General features: G+C 55.5%; 2 protein-coding genes across 2 annotated transcripts; one reads left to right on the top strand and one right to left on the bottom strand.

Moving 5' to 3' along the window:
- The first annotated feature begins 914 nt into the window (after window positions 1-914).
- On the top strand, window positions 915-6,478 carry MYOZ3 (myozenin 3). The gene is made up of 7 exons (XM_084295232.1): window positions 915-1,136; window positions 2,095-2,181; window positions 2,275-2,429; window positions 2,593-2,661; window positions 2,775-2,919; window positions 3,203-3,374; window positions 5,257-6,478. Exons 2-7 carry the CDS (start codon window positions 2,151-2,153, stop codon window positions 5,417-5,419), a joined length of 735 nt encoding a protein of 244 aa, XP_084151358.1. The 5' UTR covers window positions 915-1,136; window positions 2,095-2,150; the 3' UTR covers window positions 5,420-6,478.
- A 1,505-nt stretch (window positions 6,479-7,983) lies between these two features.
- Window positions 7,984-14,855, bottom strand: RBM22 (RNA binding motif protein 22). Its single transcript, XM_084295085.1, has 11 exons — window positions 14,714-14,855; window positions 14,152-14,205; window positions 13,190-13,219; window positions 12,297-12,429; window positions 11,913-12,013; window positions 11,524-11,696; window positions 10,740-10,940; window positions 10,072-10,236; window positions 9,508-9,596; window positions 8,832-8,963; window positions 7,984-8,162 (listed from the first exon to the last, which is right to left on the bottom strand). Exons 1-11 carry the CDS (start codon window positions 14,765-14,767, stop codon window positions 8,032-8,034), a joined length of 1,263 nt encoding a protein of 420 aa, XP_084151211.1. The 5' UTR covers window positions 14,768-14,855; the 3' UTR covers window positions 7,984-8,031.
- Window positions 14,856-15,543: the final 688 nt, after the last annotated feature.

Raw genomic sequence — 15,543 nt, 5'->3', positions numbered from 1 at the left:
ACTTTTTGACCCTATCTCCACGCAAATCCCCCCAAATTCCTCCCCCGTGATGACGAAGAGAGCCAAAGTTATTTATTGCCGTGCCGAGGGGACCGTGGGCAGGTTACCTCGCTCTGCGCCTGGGCTAAGAGAGGGCCAGCGCCACCCCCAGCACCGTCCCTGTCCCCAGCACTGTCCCTGTCCCCAGCCCCGGGCTCACCCCATCCCCACCCTATGGGACCGAGGGACCCGGCAGAGATGGAGGGCACAGAGATGGGGGGGTTGTGGGGGTCAGAAGGCAGCGGTACGGGTTGCAGAGGGTTTGGAGGAGGTCTCGGTGCAGGAGGTGACACTGAGAGGGTCCCAGGGACAGTTTGGGGGTCCCACGGGAGGCAGCTCCCTGCACGGGGCAGAGCTCAGGGGCACGGTGCTGGCGGGTGGGTGCGCAGGGTGATGGGGAGGGGGGCAGCAGGGTGGGCAGGGTTATGTGGCAGAGCACGAGGAGGGCAATAACGGGCCCTCACAGCACTTCCCCCAAAAGCAGGAGCCAGTCCGAGGTGCTGGGAGGTGCCAAGGCAGCGACCCCATGCCCAGGGGACGCAGCGTGCGTGGGCCATCGGGGCACGGCCCCAGGTAGGGGACCCCCTGCCACCCCATCCCTTCCCTGGGGCACGCCGTGGGGGCAACCCCGTCCCTGCTCCCTGCCCCTCCGCCCCCCCAGGAGCTGCCCTTCCCCACCACCGCCTTCGCCACCCCGTTGTGTACCCAGCTCAGCAATAAAGGGACCTAACCCCACCTTATCCCACCGCCTGCCTGCCTCCCACCCGCCCCGAGGGGCTCGGACACGTGCGGCCACCTCCTGCTGGTGACACCGTCCTGCGCCCCAAGGATCAGCCCCACTCGGTGCCGGGGTGACACCGCGGCGGTCCCCAAGGGCTCACCCTGCTCCTCCCCCTTTCTCAGCCAGAAATAACTGCTGGCCTGCCCCGGGACCTTGGCACCCCGGTCGGAGCCCGGCACGGCTCGGGGCGAGCAGCACGGAGCCCCGGGTGCCGCACGGAGCCAGCTGGGGCCACCAAAAGCTGGTGGCTGTGTCCTCGTCCCCAGCCCGGGCAGAGCGCATCGCCCCGGTATCACAAGGAGCCCCCCCCGGGCAGGTAGGGGGGTGAGGTCCCAAATTTGGGTCAGCGGGTGGGGGGCGCGCAGGGTGTGGGGACAGCCATGGGGTGTCCCATGGGACAGGGAGGGCACAGAGGGAGCGGGGAGGGGGGTGAGAGAAGGGGTGAGGGGGTCCTGGGGTCTCCAGCCGAGGATGGGAGATTTCGGACACGGAGCTGGCGGGGAGCCCTGTGCCAGGAACCAGCCCTGGGGGGCCCTGCGCTGCCCAGGGGGCTTTTAGGGGATGGGGACAGCTTCAGTCCGAGTCCAGAGATGCGGGATGCACCCAACACCAAGCCCCCAAAACTCTCCGTGCTGCTTTCTGTGTTGCACATCCCGGCTGCTGCGGGATATTTTGGGTGGGTGGCACAGGGGGGGCACCTCCATCCTGCCCCCGAGGAGAGGAGCTGGGAGCTGAGGAGCCCCCCAGCCCCACCGGGGGGGACAGGAGGTGTCCCTGCAGCCTGGTTCACCCTGCTACCAGGGCTGGGCTGGCCCTGTAGGGTCGGGGCTGCAGGTCCTGCACTGCCCGGGAGCTGAAAATAGCTCTGCTGAGTCGCTGCGGGGCTGTCAGCACCTCTGCTCGGCCTGGGGGTGCTGCTCCGAGCGGGACTCAGCCCTGGGGACACTGGTGCTGGGGACATTTTCTGCCCTAAAGAGGGAAGATGCCGGGCGTGGGGCGGTGCTGAGCGTCCCCAGGAGCTCCGGTGGGGGCGAGATGAAAAAGGGACAACAGCAAAGCTGGGCTGGGGGACACGGAGCGCGAGCACCCCGAGGTGCTGAGCACACGACCGCGGCTCTGCTCTCCCCCACGGGTCAACGGGGGCACCCCTGGGCCCTGCACATCCCCGGGGGGTGCCGTGGGGAGCCCCCAAGCACCCGAGGCAGGGAAAAGGGGTGACCCCAGGCACTGCTCCCCGTGCCCAGCCCTCACCCGCGGCCACCTCTCTCCTGCAGCCGGCCGGGAGCCGTCCCCATCCCATCTCCCTGCCCCAGGAGCGCGGCAGCGGGCGATGACCATCATGAAACCAGACCCTGGAGATGGTAAGTGTGCGCGTGGGGGGGGCACAGGGAACGCCACCAAACCGTGCGAGGGGCACCCAGCAGCTGTGCCACCCTCTCCCCTGGTGTCCCCAGCGCCCCAGCTGGACCTGGGCAAGAAGGTGAGCACGCCGCAGGACGTGATGCTGGAGGAGCTCTCCCTGAGCACCAACCGCGGCTCCCAGCTGTTCCAGCAGCGCCAGAGGCGGATGCAGCGCTTCGTTTTCGAGCACCCCAGCGGCTACAAGAAGGTGGGAGCCCAGCTCCACCCTCGCATCCCTTCCTTGCAGGGCTCCAGCGGAGCAGCCACGCTCACTGAGGCTAAAGGGGAGGAGAGGGGACGTCTGGCAGTGTGGGTGACACCAAGGGGGTGCCCCACATTCCCCCACCGACCCTTTTCCTCCCTCCCTGCAGCTCCCAGCGCCGGGTGGCTCGCACGGCACCGAGAAAGCCGGGCTGGAGGGGACGGCGAACGAGCGGCCGGTGGGTACCCGGGGAGGCAGCAGGTCCCCCTGCTCAGCGGGACGGGGATCCTGCCCCCATCCTGCCCCCATCCTGCTGGTTCGGGTGCTGAGCCCCGAGCCTTCCCTCCGCAGGCTGGGGACGCCGAGGGCCAGCAGAGCTTCCACTCGGAGCTGCACGTGGCGGCGTCGCCCCAGGGCGGCCCCCCGGAGGTGCCCAAGAAGTCGGAGAGAGTCTTGCAGATGGGCAGAGTCCTCAACCCGGACAACCTGGCCCCAGGTGAGCGCTCACACCCCAAAACTGACCCCGCTGGGATCACCGTGAGCCCCAGGAGTCCCCCCCAGCTCTGGCCCTGCTCCCTCACTGGGTGCCCAGACACCCCCTGGGGGGACTTCTCCTCGTCCCAGTGATCCCAAAAGCCCTGGAGGTTACGGGACCAAGAGGGAGCAGCCCTGCTGCATCCTTGGATCTGGAGATAGATAAGCACGGCTCTGTTCTTATACACCTGACCCCCCCGCCCGGCTCGCCCTGCAGCAGCAAACGCCGCCTCTCCCCCTGGCAGGGTACTCGGGGCCCCTCCGAGAAGTGCCCCCGGAGAAGTTCAACGTCACCGCCATCCCCAAGGGCTACCGCTCCCCCTGGCAGGGGCTCCTTGGCGACAAGGACAAGGCTGTGGGCAGGGAGAACCAGCTGCCCCTCAGACCCTCCTACGGGGAGTTCATCAGCTTCAACAGGTAAGGCCGGCCGAGCTGCGGGTGCCACCGTCCGTCCGTGCTCCCCGCCAGGAGCAGCTGGAGGTGGAGGGGCAGCAGGGGCAGCCCCAACCTCTCCGAATTTCCCCAGGTGCCCGAGCAGCTGCTGGAAGCGCGGGGGTACGGGGTTAATCCCCCCACAGGGTGCTCAGAGGTCACCAGATCCCTTCCAAACGCGTGCTTGGGGTTGAAGGTCTTGTCTCTGCTCCTCGCTGGGAGCCTCCTTCAGGAGGGTGAAGGGCTGTGGGCAAGCTGGGAGCGCCCCAAATCCCACGGGAGCTCCCAGCTCTGCCCCTCCAGCAGCATCCCCACGGATTTAAGCCGTGGGGGACATCGCTGCCGAGCTTAGAAAGCTTGGCACCACCTCCACCTTTCCTCTGCACGCCTCTGAAAGCTTGACAGAGCACTGGGCTGCACTGGGCTGTACTGGGCAGCACTGGGGCAGAGCTGAGGGAGAGGAAACCCAGCGGGCAGCCAAGGGAAGGCAAGGAGAAGGCAAGGAGAGGCCCAGGTAGCCCCGCTGCGATGTCGGAGGAGCTGCTGCAGGTGCTCAGCTCTTTGCTTCCAGCATTTCTCCCGTTCCTGCCTCAGCATTTGTTTGTGGGCAGGGACCGAAGCAAGGGCACGGCTCTGAATAATGCTTTCCCCTGAGCCGCTTCTCCCCTCTCGCACGCTGCCTTTCTATTTCAAGGCCCGAGCTGTTATTTAATACAGATGGATGCTAATTTAACACCGAGCCTCTTGCCACCTCCTCTAATTCTTCACTGAGGCATGAAGACTCAGACAGCCAAGCTGCTTTTCACGGGGCTTTTCATGATCTTCCAAGCTGTTGGCTTTTAACTCCCTCCTCAGTTCGTCAAATACCAAACGGCACAGAAACGCTTTTGGGAGCAGCCCGGCTAGCCAGCAGCCTCGCCTCGAGCTAGGTGAATCCCAGCACGGCCTGCCTGTGTCCCGGGGCAAGGCCAAGTTCACCACCTCAACAGCAGCCGCAGGGAGGCGGGCGGCTTTAATCCCAGCTTTAAAAATCCGGGCTGTGATGCAGGGACCTCGTTACGGTGTGCCACTCGAGGAGAGAGCGAGAACAAAGCTCTGCAAGCGCCTGTCTTTTCGCAGAAAGGAGGCTGTTTCTGGAGCAAACCCCCCTCTTTTACCTTTCCCCCGCTAATTTCTCGCTAGGACACTGTTGCAAAACAGTGCCACATTACTCATGCTCCAGCAGCTTCCCAAGGCAAACACTCCCAGCCCTGCCTCGTTGGTAGGTCAGCCGTGCTGCGCCGCTCCAAAACCAACATTCCTGGCGGCCGGGGAGCTGGCACTCTCATCCCCGCTCCCTCCGCGCATTTCTCCGGGAAGGGATGACAGCTCTTGCCCCCGCACTGCTCCTCCTCTTAGTCAGAGGTGGAGAAGCTGTCCCAAAAGGCTGGCTGGAACGGGGGCCAGGAGAAAGCCTGCACATGTGCTAGAGCAATCAGGAGGCAGCAGGAGGAGCCTCGGCCCCTGAACAACACATTAGCTGCAGGCAAGTCGCTGGTGGGTCCATCACCACCACCTGCTCTCTTAATCCGAGCCCTTTCACATCTCTGGCTGCTGGCAGAGCCCGTGGTGAGGCAGCAGCACGCTTCCTCCCTCCCCGTACAGCAACGGGCACTCACACACCCAGAGCTGAAGTGTGCTCTGAGCAAGGGAAGCACCTTGCGGGGCGAGCAGAGGCTGTAACAGCATCCCGGGGGTTGAAAAAAAGAGGGTGGTCGCTTGTCACGGCTATCACCGATTGCTGCTGGGCTCCTCGAGATAAAACACGCTTTTTCCACCACGCGCAGCCTCTCTGCGATGTGCTAAGTTCACTTGTCTTGCTCTGCAGGACTCCCACCCCGTTTGACAGAGCAGTGCTCAGCGACCTCTTCTACGTGCCCGCCGCCGAGCTGGACCCCCTGAGCGGTCTGGAGCTGCTCGCCCAGAGACCCAACTTCAACAGAGTGCCGCAGGGCTGGGCGCGGGTCCTGCCGGAGAGCGACGAGCTGTAGCACCTCCCGCTCCCTTCCCTGGCGCCGCGGATGCTTTTCTCGCTAGACTCAGCCGTAGTAGGGGAGAGGGGGGTGAGTGTCCTCGCCTAGCATTTCGGGAAAGCCAAGCTAGAGGTCTCGGATCGTCCTCCTTTTCCTCGGGGTTTGAACAAGCGCTGGCACACAAGCCCTGCTCCGACAGGTGGTGCCCCCGGGGAGGAATTCCACCCGAAGGACACGGAAAGGAGGTGAGGACTGCAGGACAGCAGCAGGACAAGCAACCAGAGGCATCAGCACGTTAAAAGCAGTGAGCTGAGGCTTGGCTGGACAACACCAAGGATGAGCTGGTCACCTGCCTGCTTACTGCGCTGCCCAGACAGGGAGGGGAGCACCAGGAGCTGGAAACTTGTGCCACTTTTTCCAGAAGCTCCTGGCTAGCACATGACTGCTGTTTTTTGGGCTTCCCACCTGCACGCCTCGCTCAAACCTCTCAGCCCTTCGATCCTCCGGTGCCAGGTTTGCTTCATACAGCTGGTCCACAACTGCGCCAGTCTGAGGAGTCTGAAAGAAACTGCTGGGGGATCTGAGCAACTTCAGCATCAGTAGGAAGGAAAAGCAGTGCAGTTGTGTCCCTACAGCAAGCACGGACTTCTTAAATGCAAAAATCAGCAGTAGGGATTTGACTACACAATGTTTTTTCAGCGGTGGGACACGCAGCTAGAAGTTCGTAGGAAAGCAAACAAAAACTTAGGGAAAACCCTGCCAGCTGCTACCAAAGATCCCTGACACAGCACACGCTTTCTACAACTGCTTCTGTCAAGTTCTTCCTGTCACCCTTATTTAGTCCCGTGAAACCAGGAGCACTGGGATAAAAGTATTTTTTTCCACCGCTGTGGTTAAACCAGGTAAGTAAATTTTGTGGTAATGCTGCAGTTAACAGCTGCCTGGCTTGTACAGCGCACTGTAATGCCGTGCAGGGATTCTGCTGTGACAACACAGCATTGAGGCAGGACACCTGCATTTCTCTGTTCTTCCCACAGAAGCATGAGGGGATAAGCAAATGTAAAGAATAAAGGTCTAGTCCTCTAACATTAAACATTTGTGATGTACGACTGCTGTCCTGTTCTAAACACACCTCTCTTCCCTCTGTCCATCAGCTGCAGAACACACACACCTCTGGGGAACCTGGTTAGAAAATAGCTAGCTAGCTGTAATGCACACCTTGCTTGCATTCAAGGTCTGTCTGCAGCGCTCACGGGCCCTGACTGGAGCCTTGGGGACAGAGCAGCAGCACACAGCACAGCCCTCCTGATCCCTCAGTGTGCCTCTGTCCCCCAACACTGCCTGGGATGTCTCTCACCTGACAAAAATTAATTACCTGTGCCCACAGCTCAGCCCTTTCTCCAGGGAAGGCCAGCTTGTGCTGCAGCCCTGCCGCTGGTGCCATGGACCCCCTGGCACAGCCCACTCCTCACCCCGGCTTTGGCAGCAGCCGAAAAAATCAAAGTCCTCAGCTGCCCTGCTCCAGGAAGCAGGGTCTAAGCAAAGTGTTGAAAAACTCATGTATTTAATGTATTTTTTTTTTTTAAACAAGCAAAGGAGTCTTCAGAACAGGTCCATCATGTTTTGCTTTACAGAAAGATGCCCACAGATCAGTTACATGAAAGCAGCAGACATACAGGTATCTCAAACTCCTCTAGCCATGTGCCCGTACCTCTTATTCAAAGGCAGGCTCCATGCAGTTGCTCCTAGACAAACACTATAGCTGGAGCACAGAAAGAAAAGTTTCAGGTCTTATCAAAAGGTGCTGGATCCATCTCAGAGTTTCAGAGGAGACTCTATCCAACTGCCTTGAAAGCCCTGATCGTGTTCTGAAAATGCACAGGATGAGTCTGCAGCTGTGCTGTGCTGCTGACAGCTGCAGGGGGGGCACACGAGCACCTTCTGGGGAGCATCAGCAGGTTAAAACTGCCAACCTGTCACTCCAGGTCACGCCTGCAGCACCAGGGGGCTGCTTGCACAACCCAACTTTTCTTGCTCGGGACACGCAGGATTAGAAGTGAAGCACCAGAAGGTTTCTTTCTGTTACAAGTCTTTAAAAAGTAGAGGAAAAAAAAAATTCTGTGGCGCTAGTAAGGCAAAGCCATGGGTTTGGCACATTGACAAGCTTGTTTTTCAGCTCTTATTCAGTCCTGGCTCAATGCTACACGATTAATAGGTCATTGGGGTCACAATTCAGTGGCTACTTGACACAGAGAAGTCTCTCGTTACACTTAAATAGTCCACAGTGTTCAGACTGAGGATATCAAACGGGCTTGAAGAGGGTTTGGTTTTTGTTTTTCCAGAAGTTTATTTCAAAAGTGTGCAAATGGGATACACTACGAGCACTGTAATCCTGGTACACCTGATCCACAGCCCCCCCCCCGACAGCCCTTCTGCCTGCCCCCCACCCCCCCGGTACTAAATGCAAGACCCGGGCTGCATCGACGGTAACGGTGACGCGGAGCTCAGCCTGCCCAGCGCCTGCAAGCAGGGAAATAAGGCTGCTCTAGCTCACCCACAGCTCAACATACGGCACTACCATGGTAACTAGAAAATGACATTTACTTAAATGACAAGGGTGACACGATGTGCTAGGGGCTGCTGTGCTTTCCCGCGTGGGCACCCATCCTCTGGGGATCTTGGGACGGGTAGTGAATGGGGCCCGGAGCTCTCATGAAGGGAGGCGGCGGCCCCATGGCGTGGAACATGTGTGGTCCAAAACCTGCAGGAAGAGTTGTCGCGTTGAGACACAGCACGAGAGCAAACCCCACAAATGTCCCGCTGTTTGAAACTGCCGATGGAAACCGCTTGGCCACCAGCTGCACCTCAGAGAGGCGCCCAACTCCCACGATTCCTCCAATTCCTTCCCTCTTCCCAGAGGAACTGGGAGCAATCCTTACCCAACACATTCCTAGTCCCAGATATGAGCTGGTGGAGGACTGGCAGGGGTGACTAACGCCAAGCTAAATGCTTTCTGCTCAACTGTGGAGCAACCAAAGAGTCTGACACCCCACAAAAAGCCCTCCAGACAGATGCATGTACACAAACACAGGCTTGTGTTCAACCAGCTGTGGAAATACCCCCTGAAGTTCAGGGCAGTGCAGCGTTTACACAGCCAGCAAACGCCCCAGGCAGGTGTGAATACCCATACCAGGGATCTGTAACGTGCCTGAAAACTTGCAGGTGATTACCTACCACAACAGGCAGCTCAGTTTAATCAAAGTGTGCTGACAGCTCCTTTTATGGCATCGTTTCAGCCTGTATCATCAGGAAAAATCAATGCAGGGATGCCTCAGTGCTGCAGTTAGGCTGAGCAAGGAGGAGCAGACCTCCAGCCCGCTGCGCTGGAACACCAATTTAGAAACCCTCATCAAAGAGGAAAAACAAGTACCTGGAGGTGGTGGCGGAGCAATGCCAGGAGGTGGTGGCAAGGCAATGTTCACCACAGCTGGAGGGCCACTTGGAGGTAGGTTGAAGTAATTTGCAGAAGCCTCCTCTTCTGCAGCTGGAGGAGGTGGGAGAGCTGCAGGAAAAAAAACAACAAACACGTACTGTGGTTATGGAAAACCTCATCTCTCCATCAAGAAATGCAGGCACATCTGCCTCCGAGGAGGAGGCACAACCAATTCTTCCACAAGGGCAAACTGCTGCTGCTGCCACATGTTCGAGGTGGAGCAAGGAACAGAACTGCAACCCCCCGGAACACTCCCCACTTTAGTCCAGCAGAAACCAGCTTTGCTTTTTCCTTCACACAACACTCATTGAATTACAAAAACGTGAACAGCGTGGGTTGCCAGTATCTTGGACCTGAGTAACATTAATTAATGCAGCCTTAACTTTTCACTCATCACATGACAACCTCTCTTTCCAGCGAGAATTTGCTTCTAGACAAAGCTCGTTTCCCGTGCCAGGTTTTATCTGCTGCAAACCCACAGCCAGTGACTGCTCTGGGCTCACCAGTGCCTCTAGTGTCCTGAATTTAAAATGTTCTCGGAGGCTGAACACCAGCCTTTCTTGTGGAAGAAGGTCAGCATGAAACGTTTCAGGGATGAAAACTACTCCCTTACCTCCGGGAAGTCCTGGAACTGGTTCCAGCTTTATCCCAGATTCTGTGGTACCTTCTTTGTCCTTCTCTTTTCCTCTTGCTGCCTGAGACCTAAAGGACAGACAAAAATTTGAGAACAAGGATAAGAAAAGGCAGGATAAGCAGGTATTTATACTGCAGTGGTTCCACATTATCTAATCTGGATCCATTGCTTCAGGCCAAGGATGAAAACCTCATTGCCAAAGACGGCCGATACAAAGTATGCAAATAATGTTCACAAGGCCTGGAGTAGAAGCAGAACTGTGAAACTCACCTAGTGCCCTCAGCCAACACAACCCTTACACAGTTTGTGTCATATCCAACCCAGATCCCACTACTGAAAGAAAGAGACTGCAAGAGAACCCCAACTGTGTATCAGCTCAGCGCCTACTTCAGCTTAACGTCCAATCCGGCTCCTCAGGGCTGCATAAACTGAACAAAGACCCACAAAAAATGAATTCCACTTAAGAATTGAGCCCCTGAGGGGAATGCTCACAAGGCATCTGAGAAAGAGGTAACGAGTGTGCACACCTCCCACCCCACTCACCTTCCCCATTTGACATTGAGCCTGCGGCCGTTGACGATGAGCTTGTTGAAGGATTTCTCAGCAGCCACTTCTGCAGCTTGCCGGGTGGCAAACTGGATGAAAGCACACTGCTGCCTCTGCACCACAGTTATCGTCCGAATTTCCCCAAACTGGTAGAAGTGATTTCTGCGTGGAAAAACATGCATGTGAAATCCCGTTCCTCCTAGCCGCAGGGTAAGGTTTTGTGTGATGAAATCGATATGATCACATCCTTTCTTTTCTCCGTCACCACTTCAGAACAACCACTACAAATCAAGTCTCTTGGCTCCCGTGTGTCATTATGGAGCAATAAAATCACTGCAGCAGCTTTTCTCAGCAGCTAGCTAGGCAGAAGGTATGGGGCCTTGTTGCAAAGCATAACAGTACCCCCAAGAGCTCTGGAGAATGACTCATCGTTAAGATTTCTCTCTTAATCAAAGCATTTTGAAGCACGCCTGTTTATCTGTTCTCCAACAAGCTGGTACTCCTCTCTACTTGCCCACCAACCAGTTCCCCATTAAGGAACACTGAAAGCCAGTTTTGTTTTTGTTTTTATTTCCTTGCAAGCCAGATTCTTCCTTCCCTTGAAGATGAGCAGCAGCCAAAGCATCAAATACAAAGGCACGAGCAGCACAGCTGCACCAACACACCTGAGATCCGACTCAGTGATGGTATCTCCGAGCCCTCCGACATACAGTGTAGTGATGGTCTTGTCATCAGGAGGGTCCAGTCGAGGCATGGTCGATGCTCGTTTCAGCAGCTTATCAGCCACAGGATCGTTAATTCCGTAGTAACGATCTTTGATGTTCTGATCAGCCAGAGGATCGTCTGGATCTGTAGGCTTCTCGTGCCTAAGGTTCAGCAAACAAAGCATTTCGTAACACCAGTCACAGCTGCATCAGGTTAGAGTGACTAAAACTGCTCCTCTCCCCTCCAAAGAAAGTCTGGTTTATAACCTTGTTGACATGAACAGGCCAAAATGCAACAAAAAGACCCAAGAGCTTAGACTGCAGCTAACAACACGCTACAGGCAGGACCGCCTTCAGCTCTGAGTGAATGGCACTTCTGAGAGCCGAGCATTCAGCACCACAAAGCACAAGAGCTGGATTTCAAACGGCCTCTTGTTCAAACACAAAGACCTCTGACGGAGGGGACTGATGCCACGAAGGGACGAAATGAACTACGCAGAAGAGCTGCAGTCACTGCTTTGGCCAAACACTACAAAACCACGCAGCAAATGCCTCACCACCGAGCCTGTCACAACAAAGACCCATTCAGTGGTGCTGCAAGCCAGCTCCTTCAGGTTTCACACTGACCCCAATAATCACTGCATTGTGCCCTCTACCCACTGCAACATTTCCTGCTCCTCAGTCCCTAGGGGAAGAAGTATCTGGCCACAGGGAACACATTTAACTGTTTGAAATGTACGTGTACCTGTAAGGACACTCTTCTCCTCGCTTGCATTCTCCTTTAACCCAGAAGGAGCAGATGTGAGGACGGTTACGTTTGTAGTACGGCGTGGTCCGCGCCAGCTTCAGCAGCATGTCACTGGTGGAAGTTGCTTTTCCTAGCGCACCCACTGGCCTGGTGCCGTCAGAGTTGGCTATCTACACAGAAGTTAAAAGACAAATGATTTGCTGAGAGCTGTTACAATATCAAATACTGTATAATATAAAAACATCAGAAGTAATGCGCAGAATCAAAGGAAGCATGTGATTTTAAGGTGACTCGGGTAATTCTTTTTCAGAGAAAGCGCATTTGGCCCCTTCCCTCCCTTGCACACATCCACACAAACAGAACATGATTAAACCACTCTTTCTTACCTCACGTTCCATGTTCTGGGTGTAATACTCTTTATTGACATCAGATTTAGGCATTTCATCCTTAAGGGAGAGCCCTGCATCTCGGACTTGGATTGGCAAACCTAGAATTAAACAAGCAAAAAATCCCTATGAAGCACAAACCAAAAGAACAAAAAATAGCTCCTACATCCTGCATCAGCCAAAGATAACTTATCTACTGCCCAGGTACACCGAGCCGTCCCTGAATCTTGGAAGAGATCTGATCATCAAGATTTGTTCTTCTCAAAGTCTGTCTGCAGACAACCATGCCAATTTCATGCACGCATTTAATGCCATTTCACCAACTTTCATTTCAGAGGCAAGCAGAACTGCTGCTTCTCTTAGTTAATGCTTTTTGGTGCTCACCATACTCCAGGTCAAGCAGGCAGGTCTGACAGACATTCTTCAGCTTGCTGCATGTCTGGCACACTTCTGTTTTCTTGAAGCGCATGCGAACACCAGGGCACCAGCGGAACACTGTGAAGGGCCTGGCACAAATCTGAGAGACAGAAAGCAGAGAACTGAATCCCAAAGCACTGAACTTACCATTCAGGGTCTTGCATTATTAAAGATAAATTGGCAATTATTTGTAAATTGAACAGTCAATGGAATAGCAGCAAGCCCAGTGAGAGGTTATGGGACTTTTGGTCCAGATAAAAGCCACTGCCCTCTATGTTATCTGCAGGAAAGATGCATCTGCAGCCGATGCATGTGCAATCTGAGGAAGGAAAGCATGATTTCTACTCAAACCTTCTCCCTACCTCAGGTGACAACTGATAAAAGAAGCAGGGATGGACCTTAACTTCCATCAAGCCACAACAACTTTAAATATTTCCATCCCTCTCAGAAGTAAACCTGGGTTATTTCTAACAGTAATCTCTGGCTGGCCAAGAACAACACGTTCACAGCAAACCCTAAACTCCAGTTATTCATGCACCACTTAACAACAAAAAGAAACTTGCAACAGAAAGGACTGAACGAGTTGAATGTTGCAATACCTTTAAATAAAGTACAATGAGATTAGCAAAACCTAAAGATTCTGATAAACACGAGCAAACCCGAGGTCTGTCTGACCAATATTTTGACTGTTACAAGAACAGCCACGTAACAAAGCAGATTGTTGACTGCCCTAAAATGTTACGCAGTTACGTGTGCGTTAAGATGTTAACCCAGATAAGCACTTTCCTGAAGGCAGCAGATATTTTATAAACATCACAACGTATTGCTCCTAGACATGCTTCAAAAGACAACAAACATACCTTGCATTCCTTTCCATACTTCTCTTTGGTCTGAAACATAATCAAAATCAAAAAATAAAATGTGAAATATCATTAATTCAACAAAAAAAAGACAAACAAAACCACAAAACATCACAGTTACAGCACTGCGTCCTCTCCCTTACATGCTGCACCAAGGCTCACCCACCCCCATGTTTTGTGCTTAAGTGGAATCTTCCTTGGATGGTGAACAGGACAAAAATAATCCTAAGAAACTCTCAACCCATTTTAGAATCACTCATTTAAACAGGGTTTGATACGCCTCGCTTCATGTACTAGGAGAGGTGCAAATGAAATGGAACATTAATAGCTATGTTTAAACAAAAGTGATGTAATTACCTAAACCAAGTACACAAAAACCATTTTTGAACTTTCATTTTTATCAGCAATAAAATTATGTTTCTTAAAAACGCTGTAATAGCTCTCAGCAAAATTTGTGGAAAGGAAACAAGGAGGGAACCTAAACCCTCATCCTCAGTAACAGAGAAAAGCGGCACAGCACGGCCTGACTCAGCCTGAACAGACAGAACCAAGGTCAACAAGGATTTAAATGACTGCCAGGATGCCTCCCTAAGGCAGCCTTAGCATACCTTCACGGGTACAAACCCTGCACATCACAAACTGTGCTCATCTACTTAATGTTCCAGCAGCTCCCCGCTCCCTGCAGCACACAATTTCCTGGTCCCAGAGCTTTGTTTTCTGCTGTTTCCTGCCACCTTCCTCCCCCTTTTTGCCCAGCTTATTCCTACATCCTGTGCCTACCACCGTGACATGACACACCAACAAAGGTATGAACTAGATCCTGCTGTGCACAACCAGCTAATTGGGAGCGCAAACAGCTCAACCTCCTGTTTTCCAGCTTATTTTTGCTCTCAGACCCGCAGAGTCCCGGGGCAGGCATCCGTGACCGGCCCAGCACAGGGCTGCTGTCACCAGGCACGTACCATGCGAATGTAGGGGTTCTCTCCAAGACATGTCTGGCACAGAATAGGGAAATCCTGAATCGAGCAGGAAGCAAGAAAACGTGGAATTAGCAACGAAATCACCGCGGCAGGGCTTAAATCACCTCCTGAGCTAACACGCCCGACTGTCACCCACCTGAGCGCTGGGAGGGCACCAAAAAGCCGCCCTCGGGCACAGCCCCGAGCCCCCACCCGAATCCCTCTGGTGAGAGGCCTACGGCAGGCCGGCTGCTCCTGCTTTTCCCCTTTTTCCCCCAAATTTTCCCCCTTCTTCTCTTTTTTTCTCTTTTTTCCCCTTTCCCCTGCCAGTGCCCGTCCAATTTTTCCCCCTTATTCCCTTTTTTCTCTTTTTTTTCCTTTTTTCCCTGTCAGTGCCCGTCCCTCCCTGTCTCTGCCCGCCCCCCCCGCCGCCCCTCACCCCCACACCCCGGCCTCGGGCCTGCCCCACGCCCCCAGCCCCACCCCGTGCTCTCCGAACGGGCCCGTCCCCGTCCCCCCCGATCCCCCCCGTCCCCCCCCGTCCCCCCCCCGTGGCGGCGCTCACGGCGTCCTCCCAGTTCTGCCGGTTGTAGGTGTTGGAGCCCAGCGACGTCGACATGGCGGCCCCCGCGCCGCTCCGCCTCGGGGGGGAGGCGGAAGTGGCGTCACTTCCGGCGGCACCGCCGCGGTGGGCGGGGCTAGAGAACCGCGGGCGGGGCCGAACCATTGGGGCGAGGGGGACGGAACCATTGGGACGGGGTGGGGGGGGGGGAACCCATTGGGAGCTGGGGGCGAAACCATTTGGGCGGTGGGTGGGGGGAAGATGGGGACCGAACCATCGCGGAGGGAGGGGGAGAGCCCATAGGGAACGGGGGGAGAAACCACTGTGGAAGGGGGGGGGGCGCTGCCATTTTTATGCATTTATTCATTTATTTTAACGATTATTAGCGTTATTATTTGCGACGGACAGCACGGGAGGCCGAGAGGCAGGCGGCTTTATTACTACAGCAGTCAAGCAGGAGGGCGGGGGGGGGGCACTCACAGAGGAGCAGGGACAGACGGACAGACGGACACACAGCGAGGCCATCCCCAGCCATGGGGCTGGCAGGGAGCCCCCCAGGGGGCAATTTTGGGGTGTTGGTGGGGGTAGTGTTTAGGTTAGTGTGGCTACAGGCAGGAATGCCCGGCTGGCAGAGCCCCACGCGAGCATCTTTTGAGTGATGAAGCTGCAGCTGGCTGGCAGGGGGCCTGGCCCCCGCCACCACCACAGCAAAGGCCATGGGAATGGGGTCGTGAAGGCAAACGGCTCGGCTGGGAGTGAAAGCGGAGACTCCCGAGGAAGGATCTGCTCCTGGGTGCCCTGCTCGTAATCACTGCTCGCAGCAGGGACTGCGG

Source organism: Netta rufina (assembly GCF_964035555.1).
Source record: "Netta rufina genome assembly, chromosome: 14".
In the NCBI taxonomy this organism is placed as follows: domain Eukaryota; kingdom Metazoa; phylum Chordata; class Aves; order Anseriformes; family Anatidae; genus Netta; species Netta rufina.
Note: the sequence above shows the minus strand (reverse complement) of the source record. Positions and strands in the feature narration are given on the sequence as shown.